Here is a 20,485-nt window from a genome sequence, read left to right on the forward strand (position 1 = left end):
TTATGGTCAATCTGATTTCCATCATTAGATAACGGTCTTTCAAACCCCGGTCTCCTACCGACTACGATCCTCCCGACCTCCGTCACCTACTATGGTTACTCCAACCTTTATCACCAGACAACGGTCTTTCAAACCCCGGTCTCATGCCAACAACGGTCTTTCAGACTCCTGCCGACTACGGTCCTTCAGACTTTCGTCACCTACTACGGTTCTTCCAACCTCCATCACTAGACAACGGTCTTTCTGACTCTGTTCTCTTACCGACTACGGCCATTCCGACCAAACAAACATGTATATGTAACTCCCACTATGTAATGCACTTTATATGATGTACATTTATTACATCGATCCAAGGTCTTCTCCCAAGGAAGGGCCTCATTTGTAATCGACTGCAAATACTAGTGGATTCATTCAAACTGGGCCAGGCCCCGTGGTTTTTTTTTTCCCTTTTTTTAAGGGTTTTCCACGTAAAAATTATGGTGTCTATTATGAACGCTACACCCTCTCACTTATCTGATTGTGTGCTGGATCTTCGTACAATGCCAAGACGTTAAACTTTATAATTCTCTACCGCCGCGAATACTCCATGACGCAACAAGCTTAGTCCTTAATTTTTCCCAAAAAAAAAGGAAGGGTGAGATGTTGTTCTGCTTATGCAGCCAGATATAAGTACAAAGGGGTATTTTGGCCCAAAATAAATTATTAGACATTTTTTTTTCAATAAATGAAATATCAAGCATATTTCTTTAATTCTGTACATTAAAGGAAGTACAACTTAAAATTTTCTTTAAAAATAATAATTTCATCTCAATTATTTTATAATTAATTTTTACTTGCAACTACAATTACTTCAAATAAGCTCCAAGTCTTCATATATATATATAAGCTATGATCTTTTGATGCATTTTTATCATAGTTTTCTTTAAAAATTATGATATCTAATATTAGTCATAATTTTAAGTGAATTAACAATTTTCACAATTGTTATATCTTTGATATGAATCAATTAGTCATCACATTTCATATAAATATATTTTAAGTTTATTTTTTTTTCCCAAAATTAAAATTTAACGGGCTGAAATATCTTTAAAATTTATTACTAACATTCAAAATTTTTATATTTAATAAACAAATTATAAATATAGTTTTGGTAAACTTTAGATAAAAAATAAATTAATTAAAGTTGTAAGTTGAACTTATGCCATAATTAAATAAAAAACAAAGTTCAACTTAAATAATATTTTTCCAGCCATTCGATTAGTTCTACCTTAAATCCTACGGTTAAAATTAAGAACAGGCAGTCATAATGGACAGCTGGCACTCCGCCCTCCCGAGATCGGTAGAATTTTTCGGACCACTCTTCCTTCATGATGCCTTTAAGAGCTCTGAGGGCAGACTAGATCGAAGACGATGAAGATCAGCAGAGAGAAACCTTAGAGTCCCTTCCGTCACAACCTACGGCGTCGCGTCCGCCCCTTTTGAGATAGCATAGGGGTTCTGGCGTGCTGTGTTTGGCCTATCTACGGTGATCCCCCTCTTCATTCGCTGGGATGATGTTGTCACTGCAGACCGACACGCGGCAGCAGCCATCGGCGCCGGCGTTGTCGTTGGGGAAGGTGCAACAGGTTATTGGATCAAGCGCTGGCGCCTCCGGGTCTGCTAGCCTAGGGTTTACCCGTAGCATGTTTGGTAGCGGAGGCGATCGACTGGAGGATCCCGTGCTTACCCTTCAGCCGATTGATGTCTACAACGATATCAAACCTTTGCAACTCGTCAATCAGCTGGATGGTTTGTTATTTTTCTTTTTTTTTTTTTTAAAAAAATTTGTTTCGTGATCGGGAATTGGTGTTTGACCATCGCTAGGGCTTTTGTGGTGAAGATGCCTCTTGTCAGATCTCGTGTTAAATCAGTTTGTTTTCTTTCTGGAAATGCTAATTTCCTCGTCTGACTTTATAATGCTGTTGCTTTTCATTTGTTAAAGGTGTGGTCGATGATGACATGCACCAAGCGCTTGCCCATCAGAATTATAAAGCCGGGAAATTTAAGCAGGCGCTAGAGCACTGCAGCGTGATCTACGGGAAGTATCCACAACGCACGGACATTCTTCTGCTGCTTGGTGCTATATATTATCAGGTTTGTAGTGTTATCTTTGTTGCCTATGTTGCTTAATCTTGGTAGTGTATGAATTGATTTTGTGATCTTCTATCGCTTCATCCCGTCGTTCCATGTTAATTCTGCCGCTTTTTGGCATCGTTTTCAACTTATTTTTCTTTTCATTCTTCTTCTTCCCAACATGAGATACCACCATGCGTTTATTTTCAGTTGCATGACTATGACATGTGCATTGCAAGGAATGAGGAAGCTCTTGCTATTGACCCACATTTTCCTGAATGCTACGGCAACATGGCTAATGCTTGGAAGGTAAATTTTCAACAAACTTCAATTGAGCAGTGGATATGAGAAATTTACAGAATTAGGGGCAGATATAATTTTTTTAAGTACTTGATGCACTCTGAAGAATTACTTGGTTTGAGAAATTTATGCACTTATATTCCAGAGAGCATTGTTCTGGCCTTCTTGTGGATGCTATGTATTTATTTGCATACATTTTTCTAAGAAGGCATTTATGGTTTGGTGCAGGAAAAAGGCAATATTGATCTTGCCATACATTATTACCAGGTGGCTCTTGAGGTACGTCTATGTTATAATTATTGACATGTATAATTTTTTGAGATTGGAATGCAAATGGTTGATATATATTCTCTTTGGTGTTACCCAGCTATTCTTTCGACATTGCTCCATCTTCAGTGCTCTTTATCTTAAGAGATTTATCTGACAGAATTAAAACTATAAGAATTCATCTTCATTTGTTAGTACCCTGTGCAGTTTTTAACTTTCATGTTTGATTTGCTGTTTCTTATGGATCTAAGAAGTCCAACTGATATCAAATCAGTGAATGCGATATTATGTAGTTGTTGTAGCCTAGACGGAGAAATCTCTTGTTCTTGTGTTGTTTTCGCCTGCTTTATTTATTGTTAGATTTGTTGTCATATATTTTATGGTTCCCTTAACTGAAAATTTACCTGTTTTTATTATGGACGTTTATGCAACAATCATGTTTCTGCTTGTCCTCATTTATTTTGGTATTAAAATTCATTGTAGAAGCAGCATGTTTGTTTTCTGTAATAAAAAAATGGAAATTTCCATAAAGAAATGGAAACTTCATAATTTTGAGAACACATTGAAATCATCAGCCTTTTCCTTTGCAGAGGAACAAAGGATTTTTTTCTGCAATAATTACAGACATGATTGACTTAACTCCTTTGCAGAGACATATTTGTTAGTTCTATGGATATTACTATTATAGGCTATACTTGCTTGCATTTCTTGAACTATTTTGATGGTTGTTCTCTTCATCTAATGCTGGATCTTTGTTCTTGTTAGCTACGGCCAAACTTTGCTGATGCTTGGTCAAATTTAGCAAGTGCATATATTCGGAAGGGGAGGCTTCATGAGGCAGCTCAGTGTTGTCGCCAAGCTCTTTCATTGAATCCTCGCTTGGTGAATACATTTAGAAATCTTCTTTGTTTTTGCCCTTCTTTTTATATCAAATTATGTTATAGTTTCTGATATCCTTTTATGAAAATTGCAAATTAGGTTGATGCTCATTGCAACCTTGGGAATCTCATGAAAGCACAAGGGTTGATTCAAGAGGTAGATTTAGTAATGTCTTTGAGATTGAATTTTCAATGCATTTTTATCTTGGTTAGTATCTGTATTGGTGATCATGCTTTTCTCTTGTGTCTGAGTTGTTATATAAATTGTTAGTTACTTTTCTTACTAGCCCACAAACTTCCTGTTTTCTCTGATAGCTCGTAACTTTTTTATTTTATTTTATTTTATTTTTCTGTTTTTTGATTCTTGAGTTATGAAATGTTATGATTTTAGTCCCAGCTGAAAAGTTCACATTGGTAAATGCCAACTCCACTTCATTCTGCCATCCATAGTGTTATTGTTGGTGAAATAATTTTATAATGCTATGTTGACAGTTAAGTGCTGTGTGTTCTACAAATTATAGTTAACAACTATCCTAATTGACCTATATGGAAGACCTAATTTATTTGGGATAGGGACCTTCAAGTGAAATGGATGCTTGTTAATTTATAAGGAAGTGATATTGTGATCCTAAACTTCAGGGACCTCTAGCTTATCTTTTTTTACTTGATAGTATTGCTACTCTTCAATCAGTTGAAGGGTCTTACACTAAATAGGAAGTTTGCATTACTATCTAATTATGCTATGTTGTCTGAAGCTACTTTACGTCTGATTTATTCCATTTTGTCACGAAGGCATATAATTGCTATCTAGAGGCATTGCGTATCCAGCCTACTTTTGCTGTTGCTTGGTCCAATCTTGCTGGTCTTTTTATGGATGCGGGAGATCTTCACAGAGCCCTTTTATACTATAAGGTAAAGGCTAAGTTTGTGATTGCCTGTATACCTTGTTTTAGACTCTTTCTTTTATATTTGCTTCACTCTTTCAAAAACAGTGATTACAAATTTACAGAAAAATTATTGGATTTGTTGTCCATTTGGGTCATGATACGGGGCTAAGAATTTTCTTTCCTAATCTATTGTAGTATTTCTGTAGCGTCATAACTCCTTGAATGGAGTTCTAAGTTTTATAGTTAAATTGGTTTAAGTTCTCTTCCTTTTAGGTCTGCACTCCCTCGCCCCTACTTCCCTATTTTCTTTTCCTATGTTAACCTTTATTTGAGATTGCAATATATGCCAATTAGTTAAAATTTAAGTTGCTCTGATTTAAATATTGATTTTTTTTTTTATTTATATTTTCATGGTGTTATGCACAGTATTTCCATGGTAATAATTTTTGGATGTATGCAGTAAAGTTATTTGTAACAGAAATATCCCTTACGATTTCCTTCTTATTGCACAGAAAATGTCTCTTAAAGTTTAAAGCTATGTAAAGCTTTCTGCAGCTTGCAAGATGTTTAATACTTGTGATGTTATTCTCGTGTGTGTGTGTGTGTGTGTGTGTGTGTGTGGAGGTATACCTATAAATTAAATTTCTACTACATTTCTATTGCTGTTTCAATGCCTTATTACTTGTGTCTAACTTCTAGCAATTATTGTGAACTGTGATTGTAGACTATTTATAGATTCAAAGCTTATGAACCATTTTAATTGTATGTAATTTTACCTTTTCCTTTATTCTAATCTATTAGGAAAACATTGAACTATCATTTCGACCAGGTTTAATCTACACATTTACATATCAGATAGTATATATATATATATATAACTTTGTCCAAATATCTTGTGAACCTGTTGGTTATATGATGTTTAGTGTACTTGGCATAGTGGTACGTTTTCCAAATACAATGTATTCTCCATAAAGTATCCAACTTAATCAGCACAACCACTTATAAGTTTCTTCTTTGACTGCAAAATTTATGGTGCAAATGTTCCAAAGTTACGCATATTTATAGGGTATTTACTGAATAATCGCCTGCTTTTAGCCAATAACTATTTGAACTTTTTTCTTTTTTCTCTATAGTAGCTATTTCTAATGGCTTGCTGTCAAGGTCTACTTTTATTCCATTTTGTTACAGGAAACTCCCTACTGCCCCTATTGCACTACGAAGTTATACAGTGTAAATGCAAATTAATAGACTTTTTTTCTTTATTATCTAACATGATTTTAGCATAATGCATATCTATGAACTATTAAGTCTTCCATTTTTTTTTGGGTTACTATGAGAAACTCTTTCTTGCATCTCTGTTATTGCTAAAATTGTGATAGCCATGCCATTCAACAACTTCCGCTAATTTTTCAAATAAGTTATGTTTGCTTCACTTATGCCAAACAATTTTCTATTTGCATAACTATCATGACCTTTTATCAAATTTTGTGATGGATGGTCACAGGAATTTGACAAGGCATTTATCTCTTCTTTAATTTTATGCATAACATAATTATTACAGCAAAGGGATGGAGAAGGATCTTCATATGGTTTTCATTCATATTTAGAAGACATATGATAGAGTATACAACAACAACAACATCAAGCCTTTATCCCACTACGTGGGGTCGGCTACATGAATCCTTTTTCTCCATTGTGTCCTATTAAAAGTCAAATTCTCGTTTAAATCTAATAAAGAAAGGTCATTCCTAATATTTTCTAACCAAGTCTTTTTAGGTCTACCCCTACCTTTCTTAACATAAGTCAAATCTAATACCTCTACTCTCCTAACCGGGTCATCGCAAGGCCGCCGTTTTATGTGACCAAACCATCTAAGGCGACTTTCTCTAATCTTATCTTCTACTGGAGCTACTCCAACCTTTTCACGTATATGCTCATTTCGTATCCTATCTCTAAGGGTAAAGCCACTCATCCACCTGAGCATCCTCATCTCTGCCACACTTAACTTAGTATTATGCTTCTCTTTTAAAGGCCAACATTCGGCACCATAAAACATTGCAGGCCTCACTACCATCTTATAGAATTTTCCCTTAAGTTTGAGGGGTACATTTCTATCACATAACAAGCCCGATGCATTCATCCACTTCAACCATCCAACTTGAATTCTGCTGATAATATCCCAATCTATTTCACCATCACTCTGAATAATAGATCCAAGATATCTAAAACGTGTACTCTTATTAATGACTTGATCGCCCAAAGTCACAATCCCCTCACTAGGTCTATTACTACTAAAATTACACTCCATATATTCCGTTTTAGATCTACTCAAGCGAAAACCTTTAGACTCTAAGGTTGACCTCCATAATTAAAGTTTACCTTCAACTCCCTCTCTAGTCTTATCAACAAGAAGAATATCATCAACAAAAAGCATACACCAAGGTACATCATCTTGCAAATGTCTAGTGAGAACATCCATGACTAAAGCAAAAAGATATGGGCTTAAGGCTGATCCTTGATGTAACCCAACCGAAATAGGAAAATACTTGGTCAATCCGCCTTGTGTTTGAACACAAGTAATAGCTCATGCATACATATCTTTAATGATTTGAATATAAGCATTATTAACCCCTTTCTTATATAGAACTCTCCATAGCACTTCTCTTGAAACTTTATCATATGCTTTTTCTAAATCAATAAATATCATATGTAGATCATCCTTATTTTCTCTATATTTCTCCATCAAACCTCTTAATAAATGTATGGCTTCCATAGTCGACCTACCCGGCATAAATCCAAATTGATTTTGAGAAACATTAGTATCACGCCGCAACCTATGCTCCAAAACTCGCTCCCATAGTTTTAAAGTATGACACATTAACTTAAATCATCTACCTCTCTACCAACATGTCCATTTAAATCTCCTCCAATAAAAACTCTTTCTTCAAGAGGTATATTTTGTATTAATTCTTCTAAGTCATTCCAAAAATTTAATTTAGAACTCATATCCAAACTTACTTGAGGAGCATAAGCACTTATAATATTAACAATCTTATCATCAACAACAATCTTTAAAGCTATAATTCTATCTCCAATCCTATTAATTTTTATAACATTATCCTTTAAACTCTTATCTATAATAACACCTACACCATTTCTAGTACGACTCCTACCCGAATACCAAAGTTTAAATCCTAAACATATGATAGAGTATATGATAATTAATTTAGTGCGCATAGATGAAAAGTGTTGTGGGTTAGAAAAGACAATATTATGGACATTGACATTGGAAAGCTAAAAATCACCAACAACGGGGGTTAGTTAGGATTGATTTGAAAGGAATTGGAAGGAAAATGGGCAGTTCAAATATAACATGTGTAGTATTTGTCTGGAAAGTTTTAGATAAGTGTTGGTTAGTGCAACGTGTAGCACTTAAAAGATTGAATGGCGATGAAAAATTCATGCACGTTGAGCATATAGGTGGCATGCAAGTTCAATTCATTTTCTGCTTGTCTAGTTTTGTCTGTGTTGTGTTGTAAAAGTGTATAAATTGTATTTCATTTCCAGGAAGCAATCAAACTGAAACCAGCACTTGGCGATGCCTACCTTAATCAAGGAAATATTTACAAGGTAAGGCTTCATATATTGCAGCATTACCTTCACGGCAAAGCAACTTCCCGGGTTGGTTTCTGGAGGATTTTTTTCGCTTTTCCAGGCTTTGGGAATGCCACAGGAGGCTATCATGTGCTATCAACGGGCACTACAATCACGTCCAAACTATGCAATGGCCTATGGTGAGGAATGCGCTGCCTAATTTTGTATTTTTTAGCATCTTTCACACTGGTCTTTTTTAGTAGATTGGTTGAATTACTTGTCACTGATATTTTAGTTTGTTTTTCTTGTTATCACGTCTATTTAAACGTTTCCTAGTTTAAGTGCGATTAAATTTGTTAAAGTTAGGCCATGTTTGGATTTACTTTTGTTTTTATATTTATTGTTTTCAAAAGCAGGCATTTGTGTAAAGAAAACATGTTTGATGGCCATGTTATTACTTTTTGTTTTTGGAAACAGAAAGGTTTGCTTAATTTGACTAATTAAGATAATTAGAGATTAATTGGCTAATTGGGGAGTAAGTTTACATCATTAAAGTTTATTAGTGTTCAATCATAGTGTTAGACTTAGAATAAGTAAGTTACTATTTAATTAAATAATTTATTATTAACAATATATTAAAGTAAATAAGATTAATTTGTTTTGTAATTAAGTTGATTAATTCTTTATTATATTTTGATTTACAATAATTATTTCCACAAAAGTAAATTATTGTACAAAATAGCCAGATGGTAATTAGATGCTTAGACCTATTTCAGATTAATTATATTTAATTAAAAGCATTAGGTTATTATTGCGAGATGGAAATTAATTTGAATAATACTAATGAATGAGTAGTTTAGGAAAATTAATGTTTATTTAAGTTTTTCTAAAGATAATTAATATTTAGTAGTATTAATTATGGCAATTAGGTCTATGGTAATTAATCAACTCATGTTTGTCTAGAGCAATCGTTAATTAAGTATTTACTTAGGCTAGTTGGGGTTTAATTCGGGTTTATTAAGAAAAAAAAGATTTTATTAGAAATTAATTATTGTAACTAAGCATGGGAGTCAATTAATTACTTTAGTAATTAATAATTATTTATTAATTAGTATTTTACTTGAGATCAATAAAACTTTAATAGTACTTGGCTAATTAATTTGGGTATATTAAGAAAAATAAGGTTTTATTTGTATTTAATCATTTTAATTAAGCATGGGATAAATAAATTTTCAATTAGTTACTATTAGTATTTATTAATTAATCATTTATTATATTCAATTTTGAATTAATTATTATTTTACCTTAGTTCATTAAAATTTGATTGTGCTGGACTGCTTGTTTATCATTATTAAGCTAGTTTGATTATAATATTAAATTATTTTTGTTTGATTAATTGTATTATGTAATTATAATATTAGTTAACCTAACGTGTTACTAATTAATTAGTGGTTATGATGGAAACTTAAAGTAATTTATTTTTAAATAGGACTTAATTATTATAATGAATATTTAGATGAATTAATTATGAATTAAATATACTCTATAATAATAACTGCATTTACAATGATTATGTTTTTATTTTGGTCGCTAAACATGTCTTCTGTTTTTATTTCTACCATCAGATTATAAGTAGCATCCTCAAATATTTTGTTTTAAGTGGAAAAAATAAATCAGAACAAAATTTTAATGAAAATGGAACAAAATAAAACCAAACGTCAAAACCTCGTGTTAAATAAGCATATGTGCAGATTGTTGTGTAACTATTTATTCATACTTGCTTACTGCTGACGAGGCTATGATGATTTACTGCGATCTAGTATAAAAAACAGCTTGTTAAAGTTATGGTGCCATCACTTATGCTTTAACTGGAAGAAGCCTTAAATGATGCTGCCTGATTTTGCAATGAACTATGGAATGGTATCATTTGGTGCAGGAAACCTTGCTAGCACATATTATGAACAAGGCCAGCTGGATTTGGCAATTCTTCATTACAAACAAGCCATTGCTTCTGATTCAGGATTTGTGGAAGCATATAATAATTTGGTTTGTTTTTCAATCTCTACAATTAAGCTTCATCTTTCACTCTGTTGTCCTTCCACCAATGTAATTATTTTGACTTTATAATGTTATTGAAAGGGAAATGCTTTAAAAGATGTTGGCAGAGTGGATGATGCTATGAATTGCTATAGGGTAATCATCTTTCTTTTTTGTTTTATGGTTCTTTTAACATGTTGAACTTTCCATCTGACATTGTTGCTCTCATGTCTTTGTAAAGTCTTGCCTTGCTTTGCAACCTAACCACCCACAGGCCCTTACCAACCTTGGAAACATATATATGGAATGGTAAACTTTTTTATCATCAGTAGAATTTATTCCTTTTGTATCAGCTGACAGTGCATATTAAGAGTTGCTTGCCAATGCAGTAATATGCTAAATGCTGCTGCCACTTTTTACAAAGCAACTTTATCTGTGACGACGGGATTATCCGCCCCATTCAGCAATCTTGCCGTAATTTACAAACAACAGGTTTTTACTGCTATCGAGATACTTCATCTTCATGCAATCATTTTTCCATTAATGAATTTTGTTTATATATTTTTATTTAAATTTCCACTGGGTTGATTCAGCGTAATATTATGCCAGCAACTTAGTTTAAAGTTTTTAAATGGATTTTATTGTTGTACTGATAGGGAAACTATACTGATGCTATAGCATGTTACAATGAGGTTCTTCGTATAGATCCTTTGGCAGCTGATGGCCTTGTCAATAGAGGAAATACATTTAAGGAGATTGGACGGGTCAGTGAAGCGATTCAAGATTATGCACGAGCTGTTTCTATCAGGCCAAATATGGCTGAAGCTCATGCAAACTTGGCTTCTGCATACAAGGATAGGTAATGAATTTCATTTTTCTTCACCGCTATTGGACATTATTTTGAATCTAAGATTTATTTGCATGCTGGGTCCTTTTGGTTCCTTTTGGAACCTTATGACGTGCAGCGGACATGTGGATCTTGCCATAACTTGCTACAGGCAAGCATTACTTCTCCGTCCTGATTTTCCTGAGGCCACTTGCAATCTGTTACACACCTTACAGGTAACATGTTTGTTTCCAGTATACAGGCTATTTTTTCTTTTGAATGGTCATTTCTTTAGTATTGAATCTGCTTCAATATATCTTTGCAGTGCGTCTGTGATTGGGTGGATCGGGATGACAAGTTTACTGAAGTGGAGGGAATTATTAAAAGACAGATCAAGGTGTTGACCCATTATCCATAAATTTATTTTTAATACCTAATATTTTCATTTATTGATGAATTTTATTGTGGTCTTTCCTGAGCTTTGTTTCAGATGGGCCTTCTTCCAAGCGTCCAACCATTTCATGCTATTGCTTATCCTATTGACCCTACTCTTGCATTAGAAATAAGGTATTTTTTTGTTAATTTGTTCTTTATTTCTTTTATAGGTTACCTCTCTCAAATTTCAGTCATTCTTCCAATGCTGTATTCAACTTAGGAACTCAAATGTTACTTTCTTTTTCTTCGTTTAGCCAAAAGTATGCGGCACAATGCTTATTGATTGCTTCGCGTTATGGACTTCCACCATTTACTCATCCTGCACCTGTACCTGTGAAGGCTAAAGGGGGAGCTGGCCGTCTCAGGGTGGGGTATGTATAGCTTAGTAGTCTTTTTAGTAATCCTTTAGAGGCTTTGCTTAATGCACGATATTCTTTTGGCTTTAGATATGTCAGCAGTGACTTTGGTAACCATCCTTTGTCCCATCTGATGGGTTCTGTGTTTGGAATGCATAATCGGGAGAACGTTGAGGTTCTATTGATGCTGCTTCCCTACCCCCTTGATTTCATGAGCATCGTGTAGATTGAAACATGCTGATTATGCAGGTCTTCTGCTATGCCTTGAGTCAAAATGATGGCACTGAATGGAGACAACGGATCATGGCTGAAGCTGAACATTTTATTGATGTTTCTTCCATGACTTCTGACGTGATTGCCAGAGTGATCAATGAAGATAAGATTCAGATTCTAATTAACCTTAATGGATATACCAAGGTATGGTCACAATGTTTTTTTTTGTCAGAGTCAATAACATCTTATTCTTTTTCTCAATCTGTTAGTAAGTTTTGTAGTGTACAATGAATTTGGGGTTTTGTAAAACCTCTCCAGGGTTAATAACTTCATTTGTATATCTACATAGATGCTTAGCTATGATAGTTTGCATCATAAGCATCAAGCCTTCTGATAATCATTTTTGAGCTGAAATTAATAGCTAGAAGTATCCAAGGAAAAATGCTTAGTGCTTTTGCAACCTGCAGAAAATTACATCACTTCCTATTGTTTTCTTTATAAAGCCACGCCTTCCGAAGCTCTACCTCCAAACCGTAAGGATTATGTACGTATCCAGCAGGACACTACTGGAGATAGAATGCTATATGAATATTTCATAAATATGCTATTAGTATTTAGGCTAAATAGCTCAATTGTAGTTATTCAGCTGTTGTTTTCTAAAATAGCCCTTTGGCATATATAATCCATGGTTTTAACCGGTAAGATATGACACTGTGCAATGTATGATGCTTGTAGCCGCAGGATAATCTGCTGCTAATGTAGCTACAACACCTTCATGTAGGATACGATCTAAATATTGTTTCTTTGTGATGAGTAGTGGACAGTTATAATGGCAAGGTTTTGTGCAATCAACTATGCATGCATAAGTAAATAGCGTGTGCCTTGAACCATTGAGGATGTAATGACCCCTGGAGTGACTGGAGCAATGGCCTGTTAAAAATTACGTTTTTTGGAATGCAAAAACTTGTTCTAAACATTTGCTATGATTTTTGAGACCTGGTGGTTGGGTTGATAATGGCATCAAATTTTAGTTTAAGCCATTATGAAGGGATTGGAAGTGAATGTCTGAGCGCCAAATTTTAGTTTAAGCAAATTTAGTTGAAGGCATCATGGAAAAGATTTGTTTTGAACATTTGCTATGATTTTGGCGTTTTAAGGTATTGAGATTTAACAAACTTGTTACCAATATTGTAATAAGAATTTTCTATACATCTTATGAGTTTTGTCCTGCAATATCCATATCTTTTGGTTGGCATGATACTTTTCCCTTTTTTATTGCTTAATATGCTTTCTTTTTGGTAAAATATCTTTGCTCAAGAAGGCTTAATACTTTGGGTCATTGTTGACATCTAAAAATATTGAATCATGGGTGATGATCAAAATTACTTGAGGAGATCAAGGGGAATGCTAGAAAGAGAGGGATGATGAGGTCATGTGGGTTTCTAGAAAGTAGGTAGAGGACTTAGACTCTTGATCTGAATCTTAAAGATTCTTTTTAATAGAATTTTGATCATTGAATTTGATTCTCTCTCTCCCTTGACCATATTTATAAGCATAAACGAAACTTCACTTTTTCCCTCTACTGAGCTCTATTTGTAAGCATACAAGGAATCTTTTAATCACAAGTTAAGCTGCTTTGATAACTATGCTAGGTCAGGCAGCTGTTGTGGGGTATCAAAGTAGTTTAAGAGTAAAGCTTATTTGTCTCCATGGTTGTGATGACCTTGAAGTTAGCAGCCTAGATAGGGCCCTTAATTTTGAATGGCTTTATATATCAACGAAGCTTAAGAGAAAGCTTATTCGCCCCAATTTTCATTTCCCTTAACCTTACGTGCTATTATTGTGCCTCTCCCTGTACATTCTTGCCTCTATATGGTCCAGTAAACTCCTCTTATTGATCGAGAACTTGAAAATGAGCATGTGGAAGACTAGAATCTTCATCTTCTCTTCACAAAGACCTGTTGGCCCTAATAGAAAATATTCTAGTAGGATAGGCATTACCCCCAATTAATTATTTTATTTAATTTGTTATTAAAAAAAAAAAGCATTACCCCAATGAAGAGGTAAATAACTAAAAAATTTTTATTTCTTCCTGTCCTCTTTTTCTTGATATTCAATCTTTAATTTAGTTCTTTCTTAGGTTTGATTTTGCTTGTCTTTCACTAAAACTTATGCAAGTCTTTTGACCTTTTTCCCTTTTTGTTCCCGCTTTTCCCCATCAATGAGCCATACGGACTCCAGGAATGGGATCACTTCCACCTAAAGGACATAGATCCCTTGGCAACCCTTTTTCAATTATCTTGGGGATATGTTGGGGTGGCACTGCTTTCCCCGCTCTATCTCTGGTGCGAGGAGAAAGCTCCATGCCGATAACTTTATTTATTGAAGGAGAAATAATAATTATCATAAATTTGTACAGCTTGAGTTTGAGACATTAAATGAAGAAGATTTCGAAAGGATTGAGGTGGGTTTAGTCCTTGAGGATGCAGATAGAGAGCCAGGGCTATAAATGACCTCTTATGATGGACAGTTAGCTGTAATGTAAACCCTACTCAATCTCTAACTTTCTTCCTTTCCCTTCTTGAAACACAAATACATTTTGTGTTTCGATAAAAACAGCTAAGAGTACATAATGGTAGACTATAATTCATAACATGGAGTTGTAGCACTTGCAAGTGTGCATTGATTGTACATTAAGGATCAGCTTTAAACTCATATCTTTTTGCTTTAGTCATGGATGTTCTTACTAGACATTTGCAAGAGGTTGTTCCCTAGTGTATGATTTTTGCTTATGATATTCTTTTTGTTGATAAGACTAGGGAGTGAGTTGAAGATAAACTTGAATTATGGAGGTCAACGTTAGAGTCTAAAGGTTTTTGTTTGAGTAGATCTAAAATCGAATAAAGTGTAATTTTAGTAACAATAGATCTAGTGAGGGATTGTGACTTTGAGCAATCAAGTTATTAAAAGGAGTACGCATTTAGATATCTCGGGTCTATTATTCAATGTGATGGTGAAATAGATGAGGATATTATTAGTAGAATTAAAGTTGGATGGCTGAAGTGGAGGAATGCATTTGGCCTATTGTGTGACAGAAAACTACCCTCTCAAACTTAAGCGAAAATTCTATAGGATGATGGTGAGACTTGCAGTGCTTTAAGGCACAAAATGTTGGCAATTAAAAGTGAAGCATAAAATTAAATTATATGTTGTAGAGTTGAGGATGCTCAGGTGGATGAGTGACTTCACTCTTAGAGATAGAAATTGAAATGAGTATGTACATGCAAAAGTTGGAGTAGCTCCATGCGAGATAAGATTGGAAAGAGTTGCCTTAGATGATTTGGTCACATAAAACGTCGGCCTTCCGATGAATCGGTTATAAAAGAGTAGATGTGTTAGATTTGGCCTATGCCAAGAAAAATAGAGGTAAACCTAAAAAGACTTGGTTAGAAAAATAGTAGAAATACTATTTTTTATTAGATTTAAATGAGAATTTGACTTTTAATAGGATACAATAGATAAAAAATTATTCATTTAGCCGACCCCACGTAGTGAGATAAATGTTTGAAATTGTTGTTGTTGTTGGAGATTGATATTTAATTATTTCAGGAGATTAGAGGGGAAGAGGTTGAAAGAAAGGGATGAGATTGATTGCAAGTGTAAAAAAAATCATTTGAACACATGTTTTGAATCCTAAATTGCATGTTTCCATAAATTTTTTAACCTCAAAATTCAGCCCAATTCTCCATCTCTTGCTATTTATAAGCTTATAAGGAAAATTTTAGCCACAGGATAAGGTAAATCTATAACTAAGCATGCCACATCAACTAGATGCCCTATGAATGGCTTGATTTCGCTATATGGATTTTTCTCCTGAAGGCTGAAGCATTTGGTCGATACTTTATTAGGATATTATATAACAAGTAATCATTTTAAACACAAATTCTAGTTAAATGACATATTATTTCTAAATTATTTTCAATATTATACTTATTCAATTTTTATAAACTTTTTTTGAAATATAAAATTATAATACCGTGTCTAACCCATATCCGTATCTTATATTTTTAGTAATTGATGTGTCAGTGTTGTATTTGTGTCATCGTGTCTATGTTTGTGCATCATAGCTTTGAAGTTAGTAGCCAAGATTACCCACAATCACTAGTCCGACATTACTCAAATACGAATAAAAGAAAAAATAGAGATATATTAGAGAGAACATTATGGAGAGTGAGTGTACGTTTCTTTTGTATTCTTTTTTCCTTTTACTTTTATTATGATGTTGGAATACAAAGGGCCCAAGTTGAGCTTAATATTCTACTAGATTAATATATATATATTTCTAAAATCTTTGATATTACCGTTAAAATGTTCCTCTAATCATTTCTGAAAAATTTTATAAACAGATTTCGAAAGAAAATCGAAATTCTATAAAACCCTAGAAATTGTGTTCTCAAATAAAATTGAGATTTACTAGAGGAAATAAAATTCTAAAATATACCTTTTTCTTCCCTTGACCTCTTCGATTTCCCCTAAAATTTTCTCCAGAAAAACGCCGCCGGAGCCACCCCTGTCGCCCCTATGCCGTCTGCCCGTCCGCCCCTTTCTCTCGGTTTTGGCCTATTCACGCGAAATGGGGAAGAGGGGTTTCGGTTTGCTCATTTAGGGAGAAGAGGGGGTTTGCCAAAAGTCCATTTTTCCCTCACTTAAGTAAATTTGGGCTTTTAAATGGTTAGGGGTATAGTCGTCATTTTTAATATTCCGAATTTTATAAATCCCAAAATACACATAATTAAATTTAGGTTCTATATATTAAAACGATCAGAATTTTACGTAGAATTTTATAAAATTATTTCCATCAAATTTCGTTAACTTCGAAAATTTCACTTAAGTTTCGTCGCGATGCATCGAAAAGCATGCGACGACTTACATCGCCGTTTTCGGGTTTTACATGAAGGAACATATTTCTTATTCCATTGACCATCTTTTCCACTCAAAGAAACTTTTTTTTTCTAACACTATTAAATCTTATGGATCAAGTGCCCATTTCGACGAAAGAGCTTTACAAGTGAGATTTTACCTGTTATACCCTGAAATGCTACGCCATGAGGCCGATGGTGTACTTCACTTCATCCCGAGTACTAAAAAACGTGACTAAATCGACACCTGGTGGGGAAAGTCACTTCCCAAAGAAAGATTGTACCGGGTGTCCTTTCTTCTCGTCAGGCAGCTATCTCGAGGTCATTGAAAACTAACTTTATCCTTGTCAAGGTAGTGTCAAACCTCGAAACTCCAAAGAACTAGAATCTGAGATAATCTTCAAGACTCTATAAATTCTGGCAAGCACAACAAAGGCTACAACTAGGCGCTCTCCCTGAGAAATATGACTAGCCTTTTCGAGGAATCCTTCATCAGTGGTTGTGAATGACTGACTTTTTCAATCCTTTGTAGAGCTTCCATATGAATCTCTTGCCCTTAAAACTTGGCCATTGTAAAAACTAAAAAGCAATGGAAAGCCCATGAGTCCCACAAATTGCATGAAGCATTTTATTCCAATCTAGCCAATGACTCTAATATCGATTGTAGGAAGGGTGGAACTGGAACCCATTTCATTTGTGGATTCCTAGTTATCAAACCAAATGGATAAGTTAAATGGGCCAATAATAGTATATTAGGAACCCTTATTTCACTTGAGATGTGGGACTTTCTCATGGGATCTTAGCATCTATCTCTCCTGTTTGCATAATTGGTATTTTGCTGGTAAATACAGAGTACTTAATATTGTATGCTGTATGAAACATCAACTACACAGTTTCTTGGTAGAAAATAGAAGATTAAAGTTCCATGGATCCTAAAATTTGTATGTCAGGCCTAGTCCAGCTGTTTTTGGATTTCAATGATAAGTAAGACTGCCTTGAGCCATCCTTTTTCGGGTCTTCTTCGTCTAACTTATTAAGAAACAACCTGCTTGAAGAGCATGGGAAACAGCATGATCTGGCGTTATATTTATTTCAAAAGTTTGGTCTGTCATTAGTTGCGTGAATTTGCTATTTCCAGAAATCAACTTGGTGTCACTTCTGTGTAGAAGCTCTGCCCTAAGCATAATTTTATTCATTTTGCCTGCTTCTTGCAACAAATATTAAAGTTTTCGGGATGCAAGTCAAAACTTAGTTGTACTAAGCATACGAGTGTCTTCAGGGTGCAAGGAATGAAATTTTTGCCATGCAACCAGCACCTATACAGGTTTCATACATGGGATTCCCTGGAACGACTGGTGCACCTTACATTGACTACTTGGTTGCTGATGAGGTCTCTTTGCTGTTCCTTGGTAATCAATTCACATCTCTGTCTTGAAAATTTCTTCCTGCTAATGCTTCGAATCTTCTTTGCAGTTTGTTTCTCCTACATGGTTTTCACATATATACTCTGAGAAGCTTGTTCATCTTCCTCATTGCTACTTTGTTAATGATTATAAACAGGTAAATTTTTCCTAGCTTCTCCAATGTTCTTTGTTACTTTGAAAGAGTTCAATTTTTACTCTTGTTGATTTGTACTCAGAAAAATCGGGATGTTCTTGAACTCGTGTGCCGCCACAAACGGTCAGATTATGGTTTACCTGAAGATAAATTTCTTTTTGCATGCTTTAATCAACTATACAAGATGGACCCTGAAATATTCAATACATGGCAAGTTGTTTCACGTGCACCTGATTTTCTTTGCACTTAAGTTTTAGAAGATTTTTTTTTTTTTTTTTTAAAAATCCCAATATTTATTGTCCCCAATTTCAGGTGTAACATTTTGAAACGTGTTCCTGATAGTGCATTGTGGTTGCTTAGATTTCCAGCAGCTGGCGAGAAGAGATTACTTGAGTGTAAGAAATAATGCTCATGCTCTTGAAATAGATTGATTTTCTGTTACCATGCAAGTTATATGAGAGTTGAACTTATATTTTGGCACAAAGAACTTTATCTCTTTTTCCATTGCAGATGCTGCGAAACAAGGGGTAGCAAAAGATCAGATCATATTCACAGATGTTGCCATGAAAAATGAACACATCAGGCGAAGTGCATTGGCTGACCTCTTTCTTGACACGTAAGCTTATAAAAAAACTTCATCAGAATATTAAAAATCAATTATGAAGTGCAGTCTAATGTCATTCTAATAATGATATATATATATATTATTCTAATAATGATATATATTGAGTGTTTAGGCCTCTGTGCAATGCTCATACTACTGGCACTGATGTGCTTTGGGCTGGCCTTCCTATGGTGACTCTTCCTCTGGAGAAGATGGCCACTAGAGTTGCTGCTTCATTGTGTCTTGCCACTGGTGTTGGAGAGGAGATGATAGTTAGCAGGTAATTACAATGTTCTTCATTTCACTCTTGTCCAGGGAGAAGATTTTGATGTTATATTCAGAAATATTCTCTTTTTGGAGGAAATTTCATGCTTAACTTCAAAATCTTGATTTTTAACAAAATTAATATTATCTGCCCCCCATGTTTCAATTTCTCCCTTAAATATCAAAATCATCACAAAATCTCAACCTGTGTTTTTTTCATTTTTGTTAAATTTCTAGAAGTTTGATCATGGCATGCGAAATATGGGTTCAATAGATCAATAAAATTATTTGGGTTTTCGTTTTGTAAATGGAGAGATTATAATGTTATGTTTGTAAATACTCCTTTTTATAATTGTAATTTTTTGTTGTTTTCATCTTCCATGTTTCTTTATATCAGCATGAAAGAGTATGAAGAGAAGGCTGTGTACTTAGCTTTGAACCCACCAAAGCTCCAAGCACTCAGAAATAAACTAAAGGCTGCAAGGTTTACTTGCCCTTTATTTGACACGGCAAGATGGGTAAAAATATCTGGCGACCAATATTTTCATCATCATACAAAGAATCGGCATTAAATGTATAAACTAATCGAAGTCCATTTTGCAGGTGAGGAACTTAGAGAGATCCTACTTCAGAATGTGGAATTTGCATTGCTCTGGAAATGAACCACAAAACTTCAAGGTGATAGAAGATGATAGTGAATTCCCTTATGACCGTTAGGGTTAGGGGTAGGTTTTGTAAATAGATGAAAGAGCTTTTAACAATGAAAAAAAAAAAGTGAAGAGTTTTCAAATTATATTGGTTTTCCAGATGATGCATTGGGATGTATTTATAGAATTTATTCCCCGGTGTGGAGGGAAGCCAAGAGCTTAATTTAGAGATGGTTAAGTTTTCTGAAATAACCTGAATTGGTTTGTGGGTTTTAAGATAATATTGTAGTGTTCCATTTGTTCCATTTGTGGGGTTTCACTCAACTGGCAGAGAATTATAGGAGAGGTTTTTTGGAAGAAAGCCATTAATTGTACTCTTCAAGCAGGTGGATATAAGTGATTGCATTGGCATTTTGTATGAAAAATGAGTGGAATCGAGCTCGAGCTATTTCTTGTGCTTGGGCTTGATTGGTTCCTTGAGCTCAAGTTTGAAAGTTTAACTTAGGCTTCGTTAGGGACTGCTTTCTTTCTGCTGCTTAAAGCAGTTTTCTAGTTCAACATTAAAAAATTTTGTATTAGAAAGCTGCTT

The 20,485-nt window shown here is 34.4% G+C and overlaps 1 protein-coding gene across 2 annotated transcripts; it reads left to right on the forward strand.

Annotated features, from left to right (window-relative positions):
• Positions 1 to 1,353: 1,353 nt before the first annotated feature.
• LOC110103974 (probable UDP-N-acetylglucosamine--peptide N-acetylglucosaminyltransferase SEC) lies at positions 1,354 to 20,253 on the forward strand. 2 transcript variants are annotated; one of them, XM_020832881.2, is made up of 28 exons: positions 1,356 to 1,788; positions 1,982 to 2,133; positions 2,323 to 2,421; positions 2,641 to 2,691; positions 3,445 to 3,561; positions 3,658 to 3,714; positions 4,350 to 4,469; positions 8,012 to 8,074; positions 8,160 to 8,238; positions 9,975 to 10,084; positions 10,178 to 10,231; positions 10,317 to 10,384; positions 10,465 to 10,567; positions 10,732 to 10,934; positions 11,041 to 11,137; positions 11,227 to 11,298; positions 11,392 to 11,468; positions 11,591 to 11,707; positions 11,783 to 11,867; positions 11,942 to 12,109; positions 18,104 to 18,214; positions 18,298 to 18,384; positions 18,464 to 18,591; positions 18,694 to 18,776; positions 18,892 to 18,997; positions 19,119 to 19,265; positions 19,647 to 19,767; positions 19,853 to 20,253. In XM_020832881.2, exons 1-28 carry the CDS (start codon positions 1,551 to 1,553, stop codon positions 19,964 to 19,966), a joined length of 3,027 nt encoding a protein of 1,008 aa, XP_020688540.1. In that variant the 5' UTR covers positions 1,356 to 1,550; the 3' UTR covers positions 19,967 to 20,253. The 2 variants fall into 2 exon arrangements, with proteins under 2 accessions (XP_020688541.1, XP_020688540.1); XM_020832882.2 differs by lacking the exon at positions 4,350 to 4,469 and having other exon boundaries at positions 1,354 to 1,788; positions 19,853 to 19,966.
• Positions 20,254 to 20,485: the final 232 nt, after the last annotated feature.

The sequence above is a fragment of the Dendrobium catenatum genome, unplaced genomic scaffold (assembly GCF_001605985.2).
Source record: "Dendrobium catenatum unplaced genomic scaffold, ASM160598v2 fragScaff_scaffold_142, whole genome shotgun sequence".
Lineage (NCBI taxonomy): Eukaryota > Viridiplantae > Streptophyta > Magnoliopsida > Asparagales > Orchidaceae > Dendrobium > Dendrobium catenatum.